Source organism: Triturus cristatus, chromosome 6 (assembly GCF_964204655.1).
Source record: "Triturus cristatus chromosome 6, aTriCri1.1, whole genome shotgun sequence".
Classification (NCBI taxonomy): domain Eukaryota; kingdom Metazoa; phylum Chordata; class Amphibia; order Caudata; family Salamandridae; genus Triturus; species Triturus cristatus.
The window spans coordinates 1,067,642,834-1,067,664,414 of record NC_140589.1 but is presented as its reverse complement, the minus strand read 5'-3'; the positions used below and the strand labels follow the sequence as shown (position 1 = coordinate 1,067,664,414).

At 52.3% G+C, this 21,581-nt stretch overlaps 1 protein-coding gene across 16 annotated transcripts in view; it reads left to right on the top strand.

Moving 5' to 3' along the window:
• AFDN (afadin, adherens junction formation factor) overlaps positions 1 to 21,581 on the top strand; it is a 1,598,291-nt gene that overhangs the window by 611,423 nt on the left and 965,287 nt on the right. For all 16 annotated transcript variants that reach the window (XM_085611917.1, XM_085611916.1, XM_085611915.1 and 13 more), the window contains one exon: positions 17,838 to 17,899. In XM_085611917.1, coding sequence (XP_085468043.1) covers positions 17,838 to 17,899 — 62 coding nt within the window. The remainder of the gene's footprint in view (positions 1 to 17,837; positions 17,900 to 21,581) is intronic.

Below are 21,581 nucleotides of genomic sequence, written 5' to 3'. Positions count from 1 at the left end.
CCCAGTCCCCCCTCTGCGAGCACTCTGGACTTCAAAGAACCAGCGGAGTATAACAAGGGGTGCCGGAGAAACAAGGACAGAGAAGAACTGGAACCATCTGAGCCTGCAGACGCTGTCGCGGCTCCTGAACGCTGAAGTCACCTGGGCCTGCTGAGTGACTCGAGGCCTCTTGCTATTGAACCATCTGAGCCCTGCGGACTAGGTCGCGGCTCCCGAACACTGAACCACCTAGGCCTGCTGAGTGACTCGCGGCCCCCAGCTATTGACCCATCTGAGCCCTGCTGACGGAATCGCGGCTCCTGAACTCCGACCACCTGTGCCTGCTGAGAGACTCGCGGCGCTCCCCTTGAGGACGACTCGGGAAGAGATCGCCCAGAGACACGACACCCTCCGGCTCGAGGATTGTGAGCTTCCGCAGGGTATTTCGCAGAGACACTATCTTGAAAGACTGTCCCGCTACCCCCATTCCCCACGACTGACTTGTGGTACGTTGTGCCACTGCTGTACTATCTGCCTTTTGGGTCATAAAGATCCCTTGAAATCATCGATAAAAGAACTTATCGTCCTACAAAGAATACGTGTGGTGTCCCTCTGTTCACAGTGCAGTTCAGGGTGTGCGCGCCTGGTTCGGCTTATTTGGGAGAGGTGGGTCAAAGGGGTGGGCAGGACGTGTATCGAACCCCCTTCCGGCGAACGCCTTTCCAACATTTGGTGGCAGACGACGGGATCCGAGCCGACACCGAAAGAGAGCGTGCAGTGAACGACTGACGCACTACCAAACAGAGATGGAAGGAGAAACCCCCCTGGGTGCCGCAGGTACCGAAATAAGCTCACCGTTCCGAGAGGATCAATTGGACTATTACACGCATAGAGAACTCAAACAGTTTTGCAAAGACCTTGGCATCGCTACCACCGGACTAAGCACAAAGGAAGACTTCCAGAAAGTACTAAAAGCCTGGGTCGAGACGGGGGCGCCCCCGACCCAAACGGAAGAAGACTCTACCCATGAACAAACAAGCACCCCGGCGAGAAACAACGGGCCAGAGGGGAACCTGTCCCCCGAGGAACTAGCGGACCGAGAGAGAAGCCGCAACCACGAACTGGAACTGGCAAAACTAAAAATCGAGGGAGAGATAAAACTGGCAGAGAAGAAGTTAGCCGTCGAGCAGTTACGGCTACAAGGGGAACTCGAAGAGAAGAGACTCCAAAGGGAGCACGACGAAAAGAAACTCCAGCTAGAACATGAACGCGGCCTGAAGGAGATTGAGTGGCGGGCTAGACACGAAAAGTCACAGCCGCCCGGGAATCCACAGCCCGCTCCCGCCGGGGAAACCAAAGTTCACATCCCCAAGGATGTGGTCAAGGAGTATTATAAGAACGATGATATCCAGCAGTGGTTTAAGGCCTACGAAGTCGCCATGACCTCTCACCGAGTCCCGCAGAAGGATTGGGGGGCTGGCCTATGGGGCCGGTTCTTAAGCGAAGGAAGGGACACTCTGCTCGATCTGCCCTCCGCGGTCATGAACTCCTACAGCCACATGAAGGAAGCCCTCGTGGGCCGGTACGGACTCACCCCCGAAATGTACCGACAACGGTTCCGAGATTGCAAAAAGATACCGGGCACCATGTGGGTCGAATACGTGAACTTTTACAGCCGAGCCTTGGACGGGTGGATCAAGGGCAGCAAGGTCTCCACCTTCGAAGAACTGTTCGACCTGATCGCCTGGGAACATTTAGCGGCCAATTGCTTTATAGAACTGCGCCAGCATCTCCTAGACAGTAAACTCACCGACCCTCGGAAGCTGGCCGCTGAGGCTGATAGTTGGGTGAACACCCGGGCCACCCGGGGCCCCGTGGGGGACTACGGCCGCCACAGTCAGGGTCCCCCCCGCCAGAGGGGCGGAGGGAACCACGGCCGACCAAGAGACTTTGCCGGGGGGTCCTCCACCAGCCCCCCCAGCAGCCCACCAGCGGCGGGTTCGGCCCAGTCTCCAGCCAGCACCGGAGCCCCAGGACGACCAGGTCCACAAGCTAGGATCACCTGCTTCCGCTGCCAGCAGCCCGGACACTACGCCAATGACCCCCAGTGTCCCCAGTATCAGCGAACCACCACGACCAACCCCCCGACCCGGCAGATGGCCTCCGTGGCTCTGGGGGAAGAAATGGAAGACTCCGAGGAATGGGAACCAGCGGCCATGGCCCTGGTCTCCCTTGGTGATCGAGAAATGGTCCCCGGGACACCCTTGCCCGCCAACACAGAAAAGTACCGACAGCGGGTGACCATCAACGGCCACCGAGTCGAGGGCCTTCGCGACACCGGGGCGAGTGTCACCGCGGTCCACCGCAGCCTAATTTCCGAAGACCAGATCCTAGCCGGAGCCCTCTGTCCGGTCGTATCCTCCGACAATTCTGAGAGCCTCTGCCAGATGGCCCTGGTGCCCTTCGAGTGGGGAGGGGTCTCCGGAGAACTGAAGGTAGCGGTCCGGACCTCGCAGCCCGTAGACTGCCTCCTGGGCAACGACCTGGAGAGTTCCCCGTGGGGGCAGGTAGAACGAAGAGCCCACCTGGAGATGATGGGCCTACCAGAATGGGTCTGCGCCACCACGCGCTCCATGACCGCACGAGTGGCCCCCTCCAAGGGCGGTGAAGCCCTCTTACCGAACACTTTCCCCGAGAGCAGGGACCCCCTACCAGAAGCAGACAACCCTCTTCCGAGGAAGAAGGAGACACTAACCCAGGGGAAGGACCGGAACCTTCCGCCCCAGAGGCCCCGATGGAACTCGAAGAACTGCCCGAGTTGGCCCAGTGGCACTGCGAAGGGGGGCCCTCCCGCGAAGAGTTCTGCCAGGAACAGACCACTTGCCCCTCCCTCGAGGGACTTAGACAACAAGCCGAAGCCCAGGTCGCCGGTGACCAAACCGGAACCCATTGGGTCTATTGGGACAATGGCCTCCTCTACAGCGAGCAAAAGTCCGCCGAGCTCGGCGCAGCACGAGTACTGGTGGTACCCCTGCGGTTCCGGAGCCTCCTCCTGGGCCTGGCCCACGATGTACCCTTGGCAGGCCACTTAGGCCGAGACAAGACATATCAGCGATTGGTTACCCACTTCTATTGGCTCAAGATGCGAGCGAATGTAGAAGCACACTGCAAATCATGCCTCACGTGCCAGGGCAGTGGGAAGAGTGGCGGAAAACGCAAAGCTCCCTTACAACCGTTCCCCGTTGTGAGTACCCCGTTCGAGCGGGTCGGCATCGACATCGTGGGACCCCTGGATCCGAAGACCGCCCAGGGCCACAGATTCATCCTTGTCCTGGTGGACCATGCCACCCGCTACCCCGAGGCCATCCCCCTCCGCACCGTGACGGCTCCCGTGGTGGGCCGGGCTCTCATGGGGATCTTCTCCCGTGTCGGATTTCCCCGCGAGGTTGTGAGTGATCGCGGCACGAACTTTATATCCCGCTACATGAAGTCCCTGTGGCAGCAGTGCGGAGTCACGTATAAGTTCACGACCCCCTACCACCCCCAGGGCAACGGCCTGGTGGAACGCTTCAACCGCACTCTGAAGGGAATGATCCTGGGCCTCGAAGAGCCCCTGCGCCGGAAATGGGACGTCCTCCTCCCTTGCCTCCTATTCGCGTACCGGGAGGTTCCCCAAAGGTCTCTGGGGTTCAGCCCTTTCGAACTGCTGTACGGACATCCCGTTCGAGGGCCCCTGAGCCTGGTCAAAGAGGGCTGGGAGACAAGCCCCCGGGGGACACCCCCGGATGTGTTCCGCTACATCCTGGCGCTCCGCAACCAGACAAGGACGTTTAGAGAACTTGCAGAGGCTAACCTCGAGGCCAGCCAAGAAGAAATGAAGCGCTGGTATGACCAGAACGCAACCCTGGTCGAGTTCCAGCCGGGCCAGCAGGTTTGGGTCATGGCTCCGGTGAAACCCTGCGCCCTACAAGACAAATGGACTGGCCCATTCAAGGTGGTCGAACGGAAGAGCCAGGTCACGTATCTGGTCGACGTACAGTCCCCACGAAACCCCCTCCGGGTCCTCCACGTAAACCGTCTCAAGCCCCACTTCGTAAGGACAGAATTGAGTTTGCTACTGGCCACCGATGAGGGGGCAGAAGAAGACACTGAACCCCTGCCCGACCTCCTGTGCACGAAAGAACTGGACGGTTCCGTGGAGGGTGTGACACTGTCGGCCACCCTCACTCCCCAGCAGGCCGACGACTGCCGCCAGCTGCTCGGACAATTCGCAGACCTCTTCTCCCTCATTCCAAGGGTGACCGACTGGTGTGTCCACGACGTGGACACCGGCGACTGCCCGCCTGAGAAACACCGAGCCTACCGGGTGCCTGACCGGGTCCGCACCTGCATCAAGACCGAGGTACAGAAAATGCTCAACCTAGGGGTCATCGAGCCCTCCGACAGCCCCTGGGCCAGCCCGGTGGTTCTGGTCCCGAAGGCGGCCTCCCCAGGGGTCGCCCCCGAACTAAGATTCTGTGTAGACTATCGGGGGCTCAACGCGGTCACCCGGGCAGACGCTCACCCTATTCCCCGAGCCGACGAGCTCATCGACCGCCTGGGGGGGCCGCCCAGTTCCTCAGCACTTTCGACCTGACCTGCGGGTACTGGCAGATCGCTCTCACGGAAGGGGCGAAAGAGCGCTCTGCCTTCTCCACGCCAGATGGCCACTACCGCTTCAGGGTCATGCCGTTCGGAATGAAAAACGCCCCAGCCACGTTCCAGCGGTTGGTGAACAAGGTCCTGGCCGGACTCGAGGAGTTCAGCGCAGCGTACCTTGACGACATCGCCGTATTCAGCTCTCAATGGCACGAGCATCTCCAGCACCTCCGACAAGTACTAATGGCCCTGCGCCGAGCAGGCCTGACAGTGAAAGCCAGCAAATGCCAGCTCGGACAAGGCTCCGTGGTCTACCTGGGGCATCAGGTGGGCAGCGGCCAGGTCGCCCCTCTCCAGCCGAAGATCGATGCCATCAAGTCCTGGGAGCCCCCCACCACGCAGACAGAGGTTCGGGCCTTCCTGGGCCTTACGGGGTACTACCGGAGGTTCATTAAAAATTATGGTAGTATCGCAGGGCCCCTCACAGAATTGACCTCCAAGAAGCTTCCGCAGAAGGTGCAGTGGACCCCCCAGTGCCAGCAGGCGTTCGACGCCTTGAAAACCGCCATGTGCACCGCTCCCGTACTCAAGGCCCCCGACTACTCCCAAGAGTTCGTGGTCCAGACCGACGCCTCCGAATATGGCATCGGGGCCGTGCTCTCGCAGTTCGACGACAAGGGCATTGATCAGCCCATAGCTTTCATCAGCCGAAGGCTGCTGCCGAGAGAGCAGCGCTGGAGTACTATAGAGCGAGAGGCCTTTGCCGTAGTCTGGGCCCTCAAGAAACTGCGGCCCTACTTGTTCGGAACCCATTTTCGAGTACAGACGGACCACCGGCCCTTGCAATGGCTAATGCGGATGAGGGGGGAGAACCCCAAGCTACTACGATGGTCCATCTCCCTCCAAGGGATGGATTTCACTGTCGAACATCGCCCCGGGACGGATCATGCCAACGCCGACGGCCTGTCCCGGTTCTTCCGCTTCGGCGAGGAGAACCCCCCAGTGGATGGGTAGTTCTCCACGCCTTTCAGCTGGGGGGGACGCGTGTGAGACCGGCCTCACGGCGTGGCCCTCTCCATCATCCAGCCAACCTGCAACCACCCTCAAGACACGACATCCCCGACTCCGGCCGCCCCAGCCACCCCCGATCCGCGGACCGGCCAGAGGCCTGACCAACTCACCACCCTACCACGCATGTCCAACCAAGGAAGCGGGAGCCTCAACACAGACCCAGAGGCGCCAGCCCAGTCACACCTCGGGTCGCCTTCCCCGGGAGGACTCAATCGGCCACCAGGCCCCTGGGGAGCAGGCGCCTCCCCTACCGAGCGTCTGGGGTCCCTCCCAGGCCCACCTGAAAAGACCAAAGAAGTGAGCGGCAGGAAATCCCGCCGAACCCCCTCCGTCACCCCAGTCCCCCCTCTGCGAGCACTCCGGACTTCAAAGAACCAGCGGAGTATAACAAGGGGTGCCGGAGAAACAAGGACAGAGAAGAACTGGAACCATCTGAGCCTGCAGACGCTGTCGCGGCTCCTGAACGCTGAAGTCACCTGGGCCTGCTGAGTGACTCGCGGCCTCTTGCTATTGAACCATCTGAGCCCTGCAGACTAGGTCGCGGCTCCCGAACACTGAACCACCTAGGCCTGCTGAGTGACTCGCGGCCCCCAGCTATTGACCCATCTGAGCCCTGCTGACGGAATCGCGGCTCCTGAACTCCGACCACCTGTGCCTGCTGAGAGACTCGCGGCGCTCCCCTTGAGGACGACTCGGGAAGAGATCGCCCAGAGACACGACACCCTCCGGCTCGAGGATTGTGAGCTTCCGCAGGGTATTTCGCAGAGACACTATCTTGAAAGACTGTCCCGCTACCCCCATTCCCCACGACTGACTTGTGGTACGTTGTGCCACTGCTGTACTATCTGCCTTTTGGGTCATAAAGATCCCTTGAAATCATCGATAAAAGAACTTATCGTCCTACAAAGAATACGTGTGGTGTCCCTCTGTTCACAGTGCAGTTCAGGGTGTGCGCGCCTGGTTCGGCTTATTTGGGAGAGGTGGGTCAAAGGGGTGGGCAGGACGTGTATCGAACCCCCTTCCGGCGAACGCCTTTCCAACACCTCCCCTTTCAGAATACCTTCCCCACCTCCTCCACCCTCTCCACCTCTGCCACCTCCACCCCCACATCATCGCTCTCCGACCCCAGGGGGACCCATATCACGATCCAGGGGATCTGCCCCAAGACCCCACCCCTACAGGATCCCCAGACCCATGGTACAACTACAATAACCCAGATATTCCAGACGTCCCACAAGATGACCTTTACCCTTCCAGGCCATCTCCACCAGAAGACTCATTAGGTTTCCACCACCTACTTCAAAGGGCGGCACATTATCATGGGGTAGAGTTACACACTGACCCAGTGGAGGAGGATTTCCTCCTCGACACTTTTGATACCGCACATAGGTCTACATCCATACTACCTATGCTCAAGGGGGTGGTAAAACATGCGCCAGAGGTTTTTAAGGACCCAGTCAGGGCCAGGGTCATTAACCCACGCATAGAGAAAAAGTACAAAGCTGCCCCCACAGATCCTGCCTATATCAAAGGGCCAGAGCCACTAGATTCCTTAGTGGTCTCCACTGCACGGAAAAGGTCAGATTCCCAGGCGTCCGGCGAAGCAAAACCACCTGACAAAGAGTCAAAGCTATTGGACGCGTCAGGAAAGCGCACTGCGTCACAGGCAGCCAATATATGGCATATCGCCAACACCAAAGCGCTATTGGCCAGATACGATAGGGCACATTATGATGAATTAGAAACCATAATTCACCACCTCCCTGAAAGATACAAAACTAGGGCCAATGAATTAATTCAAGAGGGTAAGACAATAACTAACACCTCTATACGCTGTGCCTTAGATGCAGCAGACACAGCCTCCAGGGCCATTAATACTAGCGTCCTCCTCCGTCGCCATGCTTGGCTAAGAATATCAGGTTTCAAACCAGAGGTGCAAGCCTCCATTCTGAATCATCCCTTTGACCAAGAACACCTATTCGGCCCAAAGGTAGATGAGGCCCTCGAAAAAATGAAGAAGGACATTGATACGGCGAAGTCCATGGGAGCCCTGCAGTCACACCCTCCTAGGCGCTCCTTTTGCTGCTCTTCCTTTCGGAGTACATCTAGAGGCTACTCCTCAGATAGCGCGTCCACTTCCTACAAATCCCCCACTCAGTCCACCTTCACAAGGGGTTATCAAAGAGGTGGCTATAGGGGAAATAATAATATAGGCAGAGGCAAAACAAATACCGCCCGCTGTGCCACAACGCCTACCCAATGACTTCCCCCCCGCTCCCTCCAGACCGTCACACTCCGGTCGGGGGCAGACTACAAAATTTCCTTCATGTCTGGGAGACCATCACCTCAGACAAATGGGTGACCCAAATTATTCGGTCAGGATACTGCCTGGAATTAACATCTACCCCCCCCAAACATTCCACCCAGGCAACGCCCAATGTCACAAGAACATTCCACATTACTAAAACAGGAGGTAATCTCCCTCCTACAAAAACATGCAATAGAACAAGTTCCCGTCAATCAGCAAAATTTAGGGGTCTACTCCCTATATTTTCTAATACCAAAAAGGGACGAGACTCTACGACCTATTCTAGATCTCCTGCCCCTAAACACATACATACATTCAGACCATTTTCACATGGTAACGCTTCAGCAGGTGCTTCCGCTCCTCTCCCAGAACGACTTCCTCACCACACTGGACTTGAAAGACGCATACTTCCACATTCCAGTACACCATGCTCACAGAAAGTACCTCAGATTTGTAGTGGACGGGCAACACTACCAGTTCAAAGTGCTCCCATTCGGAGTCACAACAGCAACACGGGTATTCACCAAGTGCCTAGCGGTAGTGTCGGCACACCTCAGAAGACAGCACATTCACGTCTTCCCATACTTGGACGACTGGCTGATAAAAGCCATGTCCTACAACCAATGTGTACACCACACCGCCACTACAATCCAACTACTTCACCAACTAGGCTTCACGGTGAACCACCAAAAGGCCCAACTAAACCATCCCACATAAAACAATACCTCGGTGCCACCATAGACACCTCAAAAGCCATAGCCTACCCCAATTCGGCCAGGATTGCAAGCATTCAGGCTTTGCGACAAAGATTCATACCTCAACATTCCCTTCCAGCAAGAGTGTTTATGCAACTGATAGGGATGATGGCCTCTTGCATTTTCATAGTACCCCACGCAAGACTCCAGATGCGTCCACTCCAAGAGTGCTTAGCGCGCCAATGGAACTAGGCCCAGGGGCAACTGACAGATCTGGTGTTGGTAGACGGTCGCACCCATCGCTCTCTGCAGTGGTGGAACACCACAAACCTTTCCAAAGGTCGACCGTTCCTGGACCCGGTTCCACAAATAATACTAACAGACGCATCGCTCTCCGGCTGGGGAGCTCATCTTTTACACCTCACAGTGCAGGGCACATGGACGCCGCAACAAAAGTTACTCCATATCAACCATCTGGAGTAACTAGCAATCTCTCTAGCCCTAAAATCTTTTCAGGCACAAATTTTACGCAAGGCAGTCCTCATTCGCATAGACAACATGACGGCCATGTATTACATTCAAAAACAAGGCGGCACACACTCTCCACAGCTCTCTTAACTAGCACAGAGCATATGGAGATGGGCAATTCCACCCAAAATCTTTCTCCTACCCAACATGTCCCAGGAGTCCAGAACACCATGGCAGATCTGCTCAGCAGACAGACGCAGCAGATCCACGAGTGGGAACTTCACCCTCAGGTTCTTCACCCGTTCTTTCAAACGTGGGGGCATCCACAAATAGACCTATTCGCCACCCACGAAATCAAAAAATGCCCAAGCTCTGCCGCCAGATACCCACACCCATTGTCCAAAGGAAATGCGATATGGATGAACTGGTCAGGCAAATTTGCGTACGCTTTTCCACCTCTCCCACTAATTTCATAAGTGGTGCAAAAGCTACAACAGCATTCCCTCACGCTGATCCTAGTAGCTCCAACATTGACCAGACAACAGTGGTACACCACGCTGCTGGAACTCTCTGTAGTACCACACCAAAAGCTACACCTCTCACCATGCCTCCTAACCCAGAACCATGGAGAGATCAGGCACCCAGACCCAGCTCAGCTCAACCTTGCGATCAGGCTCCTGAAATCCTAGAATTCGGATACCTAAACCTTCCTCCTGACTGTATGAACGTCATCAGAGAAGCTAGACGCCCTACCACTAGAGCCTGCTACGCTGCCAAGTGGAAACGATTTGTTGTTTATTGCCATAACCACACAATCAATCCTCTAGACGTGTCTATACAACACATCATATGCTACTTACTCCACCTACTAAAGTGTAATCTAGCATATACCTCCATTCGGCTACACCTCACAGCAATTGCAGCTTACCTACAAAACAGGCAGCATCTATCACTTTTCAGAGTACCTGCCATTAAAGCCTTCATGGAAGGACTAAAAAGAATAATTCCCCCCAGAGTACCACCCTCACATGTGTGGAACTTTAATCTCATTCTCACAAGGCTAATGGGGCCGCTCTTCGAACCTTTGCATAAATGCGAACTGCAATTTCTCACATGGAAAACAGCTTTTCTTGTAGCCATCTCTTCCCTTAGAAGGGTCAGTGAGATACAAGCACTTACCATACAAGAACCTTTTCTTCAAACGCACCAGAACAAGGTTGTTCGCCGTACCAACCCAAAATTAGTACCTAAAGTCATTTCCCCTTTTCACCTAAACCAATCTGTAGAATTACCGGTATTTTTCTCGCAACCTCAAACTGTTGCAGAAAGGGCTCTACACACGCTAGATGTCAAACGAGCCTTACTTTACTATATCCAAAGAACACAACCTTTCAGAAAGACCAAACAACTGTTTGTCTCTTTCTCTCCACAACACAAGGGCTACCCCATCTCAAAATCGGGGATAGCCAGGTGGATTGTAAAATGCATCCAGATTTGCAACCACAAAGGAAAACGAACGCTATCCGTTCCCCCCTAAAGCCCATTCTACATGAAAGATAGCGGCTTCTATGGCTTTTCTAGGGAACATCCCATTAGATGATATCTGCAAAGCAGCTACATGGTCAACACCGCACACTTTCACTAAACACTACTGTGTAGATGTGCAAACCAAGCAACAAGCTAGCGTGGGCCAGGCTGTACTAAAAAGATTATTTCAAACAACTGCTGGCGAAAAACAATCTGAGGATGGAGCCGAAGCCCATGCGCAATACGATCCAAAGGAGGAGTCACCGACCTCGTGACTTCCAAAGACTTTCCAAGAGGAAAAACAAACTGCAAACATCCGGGCCCAACACCAGATGGTGATCTATGCAAAAGTGTGTAGATCTGCAGCTCTACATGCCAAGAACAGATGCATACTGGTAAGTAGCATATTCCTTTGGCACTGTGTCTTTCTCTGTATTAAAATCTGCTACATACTAGCTAAGAAGCAGCCCACTGGGGACTTAAGTGCTTATTCCACCAGGGCTACCGCTGCTACCACTGCGTTAGCCCGTGGAGTCCCAGTCATGGAAATCTGCCAAGCAGCAACGAGGGTGTCCCTGCACGCATTTACCAAACTGTCTGGACAATCAGGTCTTCAGAGATGGGCACTTCGCCCGTTCGGTCCTGCAGGACTTTTTAGTATAGAATTGGTCCACAGCCCGCCACGGGGGATGGTATTGCTTGGGCATCTATTCAAAGGTAAGGAATCTGCAGCTAGATGTCTCTGTCAGATGAGCAAGTTACTTACCTTCAGTAATGCTTTATCTGGTAGAGGCAAGATCTAGCTGCAGATTCCTTACTGATCCATCCATCCTCCCTGTTGTGCGGACAGAATTCTAGGGTTAGGGAAGACCCTTTTCAGTGCCCTAGTTTGAACACACCAGTGTCAATGCACTTTATGGCTCCGCACTCCTGGTGTGGAAAGTCGTAAAAAGTAACTGACAACTGTGTGCTGAGGTGGTGTCTGTATAGGTGACGTAGACGTCAATTACAGCACGGTTTATGCCTTGCTAAGCTGATTGACACTTTCAAAAAAATCTTTCGGATACAGGCTGAAGCCTGGAAAGTTCAAAGGTAAGGAATCTTCTGCTAGATCTGGTCTTTTCCAGAGAAAGCGTTGCCGAAGGTAAGTAACTTGTTCGTTATTCTCCATTAGCCCCACATTTCCGTTCATCCAACTGTCTTTTTTTTGAGTACTCCTTGTTATCCCCGCCAAGTCTTTCTTTTTCTTTTTACTAACTGGGGCTGTGGAGATAGGTAGTCACTGAGAATGATCAATGTCCACAAGATCCACCAAGCTTGGTGTGCCATCTTTTGCTAGATGGGGTCATTACGTAATATAGGCAAAATCCCTTGATTTGCAATGGGGCGTCTGTAGATATGACCATAGGAACACCATTCATTCCCCCAATGCCAAGCTACTCCTCAACTGTATTAATCTCTTCAGAGAGGGCACCCACTGCAGAGGTCAGAAATGAAATAATTGAATAGGAACTGTATGGTTTACTCCTGGGTCACCTCAGGGACCAATCACGGTCCAGTTTTACGCTTACCTAAATTTGACTTCAGCACAACCTCTGCAATGAACCACACTGAAATCAAATTAGACAGGGCCCACCCTCGTTAGCCCTCAGACGGGCACAGACCGGCCTGCTCTTGTTGGCCCCGTCTCGCACCGTGGGGAAGTCTTAGTGCTTATGAAGCATGGTGCTCAATACTGCTCCTCATTCTCCTGCACAGGGCTCTCACTGTGGGCCAATAAATTGTGAGGAATTGAGTCCCCCAGACTAGCTACAGGCGTTCTGTGCCACGAGGAAATCAAAGCGCTTATGTAGTGAGGTGCGTGTTGGAGCCCCTCTTCCTGTTCAGGGCTCTGTGGATCAATCAGTTGTGGGTAATTGACCTCCCCACTACCCCCACGATCAACAGGTGTCCTGTTATGGCTAGCCAAGATCTCCCCTCCCGTTGGATTACGCCACTTTTGAAGAGTTCATTTTCCCTGTTACTGATGGAACGGTGTTAGGTGGCCTTAGCAGTGGAGGTTGTGAATTCTAGAAGCTGGTACAGGTTCCTAGAACAACATGACTCTAAATATATCACTCCTATAACCATTACAGTTCATTCTGAATTGTTAAGAGACGGCGGTGTCCCTATTCCTAGCTGCTTGCAATGTGGTGTAGCTCCCATTGGCGACTCCACTTGCAGCTGCAAAGCTTGAATAAAGGAGTCTCAAAGGAGATGTTATTGCATTCCATGAGGGGACATCTCCCACTTTCTGAATGTGGACTGAAGGCATCGGAAAGAAAACCATTGCATGGTCCCCCTGATGTAAATTTTTTAGGTCTCACCTGACTATCGCGTAAACGATCGCTCAGCGAGACTTATGTAGGGGCTTCAGAAAATGCTCCCAAAGGCTTCCCAGGCGGATCGTGTGGCGGTTACGCGCACAACCACGCGCATTCCATTTGCCACCAGCTACTTCCTGCGCGTGCGCCGCCTCACGCTTTCAGAGAGATTTAGTAAGGGGCACAAGACCTTAGGAACGCGGTTTATGGCCAGTGCATGTGAGGCATTCAAGCGCGAAGCTGGCATCTGGCATCGGACTTGAAAGCAGCAGACTGCTTTCGCCAGCGCGCGCTCGGCCTCACTTCCTGCATCCCCTCTTACAACAATTAACTTTTATAACTCACACCCCATATGCTCGTTCCCTCCCACCCTTCCTTTGATGTCCGCTTTTCTTGTTGTTTACAAACCACGCCACATACTGCTGCACGCCACACACTGCTGCACGCCACACACTGCTGCACGCCGCACACTGCTGCACGCCGCACACCGCACACTGCTGCATTACACACTGCCGCACGCCGCACACTGCTACACGAAACACTGCTGCACGCCTCACACTGCTGCACGCCTCACACTGCTGCACGACTCACACTGCTGCACGAAACACTGCTGCACGCCTCACACTGCTGCACGCCTCACACTGCTGCACGCCTCACACTGCTGCACGCCTCACACTGCTGCACGCCTCACACTGCTGCACGCCTCACACTGCTGCACGCCTCACACTGCTGCATGCCGCACACCGCACACTGCTGCACGCCGCACACTGCTGCACGCCGCTACACTGCTGCACACTGCTGCACGCCGCACACTGCTGCACGCCGCACACTGCTGCACGAAACACTGCTGCACGCCACACACTGCTGCACGCCACACACTGCTGCACGCCACACACTGCTGCATTACTCACTGCTGCATTACTCACTGCTGCATTACTCACTGCTGCATTACTCACTGCTGCATGCTGCACGACACTGCTGCACGCCTCACGCTGCTGCACGCCTCACGCTGCTGCACGCCTCACACTTCTGCATGCCGCACGCTGCTGCACGCCGCACACTGCTGCACGCCGCACACTGCTGCATTACTCACTGCTGCATGCTGCACGACACTGCTGCACGCCACACACTACTGCACGCCTCACCCTGCTGCACGCCTCACACTGCTGCACGCCGCACACTGCTGCACGCCGCACACTGCTGCACGCCACACACTGCTGCACACTGCTGCATTACTCACTGCTGCATGCTGCACAACACTGCTACACGAAACACTGCTGCATGCCTCACACTGCTGCACGCCTCACACTGCTGCATGCCTCACACTGCTGCATGCCTCACACTGCTGCATGCCTCACACTGCTGCACGCCTCACACTGCTGCACGCCTCACACTGCTGCACGCCTCACACTGCTGCACGCCTCACACTGCTGCACGCCTCACACTGCTGCATTACTCACTGCTGCATTACTCACTGCTGCATTACTCACTGCTGCATGCACGACACTGCTGCACGCCGCACACTGCTGCACGCCGCACACTGCTGCACGCCGCACACTGCTGCACGCCGCACACTGCTGCACGCCGCACACTGCTGCACGCCGCTGCACGCCGCGCACTGCTGCACGCCGCGCACTGCTGCACGCCGCGCACTGCTGCATGCCGCGCACTGCTGCACGCCGCACACTGCTGCACACCGCACACTGCTGCACGCCGCTACACTGCTGCACACTGCTGCACGCCGCACACTGCTGCACGCCGCACACTGCTGCACGAAACACTGCTGCACGCCACACACTGCTGCACGCCACACACTGCTGCACGCCACACACTGCTGCATTACTCACTGCTGCATTACTCACTGCTGCATTACTCACTGCTGCATTACTCACTGCTGCATGCTGCACGACACTGCTGCACGCCTCACGCTGCTGCACGCCTCACGCTGCTGCACGCCTCACGCTGCTGCACGCCTCACACTTCTGCATGCCGCACGCTGCTGCACGCCGCACACTGCTGCATTACTCACTGCTGCATGCTGCACGACACTGCTGCACGCCACACACTACTGCACGCCTCACCCTGCTGCACGCCTCACACTGCTGCACGCCTCACACTGCTGCACGCCGCACACTGCTGCACGCCGCACACTGCTGCACGCCACACACTGCTGCACACTGCTGCATTACTCACTGCTGCATGCTGCACAACACTGCTACACGAAACACTGCTGCATGCCTCACACTGCTGCATGCCTCACACTGCTGCATGCCTCACACTGCTGCATGCCTCACACTGCTGCATGCCTCACACTGCTGCATGCCTCACACTGCTGCACGCCTCACACTGCTGCACGCCTCACACTGCTGCACGCCTCACACTGCTGCACGCCTCACACTGCTGCACGCCTCACACTGCTGCACACTGCTGCATTACTCACTGCTGCATGCTGCACGACACTGCTGCACGCCGCACACTGCTGCACGCCGCACACTGCTGCACGCCGCACACTGCTGCACGCCGCTGCATGCCGCGCACTGCTGCATGCCGCGCACTGCTGCATGCCGCGCACTGCTGCACGCCGCACACTGCTGCACACCGCACACTGCTGCACACTGCTGCATGCTGCACGACACTGCTGCACGCCGCACACTGCTGCACGCCGCACACTGCTGCACGCCGCACACTGCTGCACACTGCTGCACGCCTCACACTGCTACACGAAACACTGCTGCACGCCACACACTGCTGCACGCCGCACACTGCTGCACGCCGCACACTGCTGCACGCCGCACACTGCTGCACGCCGCACACTGCTGCACGCCGCACACTGCTGCACGCCACACACTGCTGCACACCACACACTGCTGCATTACTCACTGCTGCATTACTCACTGCTGCATGACACTGCTGCATGACACTGCTGCACGCCGCACACTGCTGCACGCCGCACACTTCTGCACGCCGCACACGGCTGCACGCCGCACACTGCTGCACGCCGCACACTGCTGCACGCCGCACACTGCTGCACGCCTCACACTGCTGCACGCCTCACACTGCTGCACGCCTCACACTGCTGCACGCCTCACACTGCTGCACGCCTCACACTGCTGCACGCCTCACACTGCTGCACGCCGCACACTGCTGCACGCCGCACACTGCTGCACGCCGCACACTGCTGCACGCCGCACACTGCTGCACGCCGCACACTGCTGCACGCCGCACACTGCTGCACGCCGCACACTGCTGCACGCCGCACACTGCTTTTATGCGAGTTTATGCTACTGACATTGTAAATGACAATGCCTTTTATTTGTTTTAAAACCAAAACATAAATAAAAGGCATTGTAATTTTACAATGCCAATAGCTCAAACTCTTATAAATGCGAGACCTATTGCATTGCAAATGCTTGTTTAAAACTGTTTTGCATTACGTCTCAACATCATGGAAAGGAGTTGAAATATAGTCATGTTGTTAATGCCAATGGAGATCTTCTGTCCGCTGCTGTCCCCTATCTCTGGATTTGCAGCCATTTGCTATGATATGTAAAGCCTGTTGTACCTTCATAATGCGCATGAGTGAGGATTCTTTTGAATCTACCGAATGTCTTTTTGTCACTGTGACTGGTTTCATCACAGCACGTTTCAGGTTCTATAAACCTGTCGCTGTGCAAAAGCAGCTACTGCTATGTAACCCAAGAATAGGCCCTGAATTCCAAGTCATTAATGATAAAGGTTTGGCTATATTTCCGAATGTGTTATCAGACAAATATATTGTAAAATTGAGGCTGTGAAGGTTGTACGCTTAGTATAGTGATACCGATATATTCGTTCTTGCCCATGTTTATAACAGGCATTGAAATGCAAAATCCATGTAAAAAGTAACTTCCTTGTCTTTTCACCACGTACCAGGCACCATAGAGCCAAGCGAAGGACTTGCAGCAAAATGTTCTATAAATGCGATCATTTTTTTATTGAGGGTTTCTAAGTCCACTTTCTGTCCTGTTTCTTTCACACGTGTACCAAAACACAGGTCCAGACACATTTTGATGGATTCACGGTTGTGTTTATAGTTCGATTGTTATTGGTTCTTTGGAAATTTTGTAGATTGGAGGGAGACCTGTCTGAGCCGTGTGAAGCTGCAAAGTAATATCATTGTGATCAGGTTTCACCAGGGTGCCCTGTTACTGGCAGACTACGACCAGGCAGCTTTAGTGAAGAGGTGCGTGCAAAGAGGAGAGATGAAAATTACAAATGCATGGAATAAATATACAGTAATTACAGGAGGACTTGATGGTCATTTACTGGATTGCCTGAATCCTGCATCCTGTGATGCCGTGCAGTATCCCTGGAATCACATTACTCATGGTGTAGACGAAGTTTGCAGTGAGTGTTTTTCCCTCTGCAGCCACACTTGTTACTAAAGATGGTTATTTGAGACGCATTGGAGACGTGCATACTTACTCGAATCTAACCGCATCAATAATGCAGAAACGGAGCACTCGTGCTGTGTCCTCTGTATAAACTCCCTACGCGATATTCATGGTCCGGAGTGCCCTTAGAGAGATGCGGTAGGCTTTTTCACAATTGCATGTGCCAGCGTGAACAAACAACACTAACAAGGTTTCATCTTTCGATGACCAACGGCAGCAAAAACATATCTGTTTTTAGTGGGAAATGTTGTATCATGATCTAAAAGCAAATATCTTGGATCTCTGAAAGCCTGAACAACGGGAATGTGTGTGGTTATGTAATATGATTTGTTGAATATCCGCTCTCTGTCTTCAGGCCCCAGGATTCTGCTGGTCCCGAATTAATACTACCCGCAAGAATTGAGTTCAAGGAAAGCTGTGAGTACATAGACCGTTGGGGTCTGTTTCTATAGTGTGCCATAGCGTATATATTAATCATGTTTTTACAGTCTCTTTTTCTAAAGATTATTTGGAGCGTTCTTGTATGTATTGAAATGTACACATCAAGAAGTGGTGACATCTGTAATATATTTTATTTGTGGGAGGGCTGTGACCCACAGGTACAAAATCGGCAAGTAAATCTACACCCCTTCACTGTCTTTTTGCAGCGATAATGATTCTCATTTGTCGATAAGTGCAAGCAGTGTAGCGCAATCTTGTTTTCCTAAATGTATAATGATGTACTTATAATTGTAGTTGAAATTAATACTTACAATGGTTGTTTCTACTGCTTGTCCATATATTTATAGAATGTCTATTTCCTCTCTTCCACTTTCTTCCATTGAGCTTTAAATAGTCTATTTGTTTACCCTTGACACCCTTCCTCTTTCTTTATTTTGCCAAATCTTTAATTGTTTTAGAGTAGTAAGGTTCAAAAGTTATTTTCTTGACTTTCTACTCAAATAGATTTCAGAAAATTATATGAAACACTTGATCGGAATGGCAAATGATCTCAGTTGTTTATTTGGGCTTTATTTTATAAGTCAGATGATTATTTGCCGTGAGCCAGTGGCAAGAGAAAATCAGTATCATTTGATGAAGACCCTGGAGAGATGATTATAACCTCATCAGATCGTTTCTCCCATATGAGAACGTTTAAAGGGATAGAATGACTCGAACCACAACTTCCTTAATGAATACCCCTTTAGGTTTATTCTTGGAGCGCCACTGGGTTTCTTTCTATTCCGAATATAAATGCTACCCAGATTATCGTAGTCGATGAGAAGTCTCAAAGTATCCGAAGGGGTGTAGTGGAGGAACCACTTGAAGAAATGCACAATCCTCAGAATGCTACATATGTGCGAGACAACTTTACTTTACATAATTACAGGATCTCTAAATCTAATTAGTGTCTCCGTGTTCTGTTTTGGAATGTGGCAGGCTTAAAAACAAGCTTCTGAACCAGGATTGGTTAACGTTTGTATGTAGTCTTACCATCCTATGTGTTTAGGAGACATTGACAGTAGATAGCAGACACCTAAATGATTAAATTACGTATCACACCTCAGCAGTTCCTTCTACCATTGTCAGATCTAAGGGCAGCCTGCCTGTGTTTATTTCTCCCCTATTGTTAGCGGTCTGTGAATATGATCATCCTTGGCTCTGCTTGTTATCAAATCATTGGTTTAAAGTTGGCAAGGAGGTCACGTCTTTATATTGTGAACATTTATTGCAATCCCCTCAATGTGGTTAGAACAGGCATGATATTATCACTTAATAAAGAAATAGCTCTGATTACTCTAAAAGATCAGGAAGATGACATTTTAGCAATTAACAATCTTTTTTTAAAAAGCAACTCTGTTTTGCCAATGAAGTCTACTCGTTTCTGGAACTGTTTGCTTACACATTTACTGGACTTCGGGTAGGTCAACATCGATTATATTTTGACATCTTAAAATGTGAGTACTCTCTTGGCGAATTTTATTACACATCTGAAAGGTATTAGTGACCAATTAAATTCATCGGCTTTATTTGGGTTCTTGGAGTAAACAATAAATGCATGGTAACCCGATAAAACACATAAATTCATCGGTAAAAGAGCAACATACGGCCCATTACAAATACAGTAAGGCCTAGTGTTTCAAAAACATACATAAATAAAGAACAGCCATAAATATAAAATACTGAAGAATATTAATAACATAATGTCAATAAAAGGCTAAAAGCAGGTCAAAAACCAGGAACACATTAAACAAAACATAATACAGTCAATTATAACTGTAAGTTTCGCCTAAACTGTAAGGCATGTTCAAGAAAGGTGGCCACGCCAAAACAGACCTCGGGGTTTGGGAGGGAATGTACTATAAAAGGGCCAGATTATGACGGGAGTGAGACGTGCCTCTCAACAGTGGGACAAGGAACATCCTGGCATAACTATTATAAAATTTGTATTAAAAAAAAGGCAAATTGAGCTAGAGTTTGCAGGGAGCGCTCGTCACAAGGGCAGACAAGGATTTTCTTTTGGATTAAACTGGCCCAAAGGGAATGAAATGTGATACCTACTCAGTACCAGCCTCAACCTGGTAAAAAGATCCCTGCCCCTTCCACACGGCACCGTAGGCACGTAAGGTTCCATACCCATTGTGGTTTGAACCAACAAGTACTATCTGATGGCAGGTTTCCATAGATCGCACTCCTCCCTTTCTTTAGTCAGAAGGTCATTAAAAGCAATTTTAGTCAGTTTTTGTCCTGCGCACTTATGTGGCTAGGTGAGGTAAAGATGTTTGGTTATACGTCTTTGACATACCTGAGCCTTGGAATGCGAAGACCTGTGTCGCAATCTAGACAGCCCATTACAATGACCCTTTTCAGCTAAATTCGACACATTAGAACCACATTGTCTTCATACAGGAGAATGGGTACGTGCCTACCCTTTCGGGCAGTGGGTCCCTGCCCCTGACTGTCAGCACTGCCTCCACACCATTAATGTATAACAGGAACAGGATTGGGGCAAGGACACATCTTGCCTAACCCCTCGTACCAGCCAAAAACTCTGTGCATTTGCCTTCTTGCCTAAATCTAACACATGCGCTCAGGTCATAATGAAGGACACTTAGGAAGACCAACTGACCGGGCTCTAGCCCCAAGGAAAGAAGAACCTCCCAAAGTTTGGGTCTGGCCACGATATCGAAGGAGCAAGCGAGGTCCATGAAAGCATGGTCCTGACCATCTGTGGCCACGGTGTATTTATTAATGAGGAAATAGAGATTGAGTCATTGCTCCTGGGTCCCCAGCCCATGTCTGAAACCGTACTGGACGTTGGTAATGGTATCATTATCCGTAGCCCAGTACTAGATCCTGCCCAAGACTACCATGCCAGTGGACCTGACAGTGGATTCAAGAAGAGAAAGGGGCCTTGGGAGAGGCCCTATCCCTTTAAAAACATAAAAACAAATAGGAATAATAAAGGTAGAGTGCCACAACCTGGGCAGTCCTACCTTATTGGGCAAATTGGCATAGTTGGTTATAATAGGGGGTCACACACTCACTTCTATTTTGTATAGGTCCATGGGACGCCTTCAGGCACTGGGGCTTTATACATTGGTTTGTTACGGATCGCTTGGGCCGGCTTCAACCATGCCAAGCGGAAAGGAAGACAAGACCATGGCAGAATCAGTACAATCATTTGTCTGGTAGACTTGCTTAAAATTTCCTACCCATGAACCAGCACCTATATTTTCACATATGCGATTGGTGTCGATTTGGTCAGTTGATTATGATTGACCGTCTGCCAGAATAAACCGGAGTTGCCTGTTCTGCAGGCTGTGACCAAGGTACACCAGACTTGCTCCTTAAGTTCTGCCTTCCTTCTGCCGATCGCTAATATGTAAGCCTTCCTCCATGCCACAATCTCAGTCTGGGCACTTGGAGTTGCTTTCAGTGCCCACATTAAGGGTCTGTTGGCCTCCCTGCAGATCTGTCAAACCAGGAATGAGCTTGACGATTAGTAAGGGGGGTTGGTTTCTTCAGGATAAAGAAGGTCAAAAACATGCGTAATACTAACAAGATGATAGATTAGATTCAAACAGCCAAATAGCCGCCCTACTTCCACGCAAAGCCT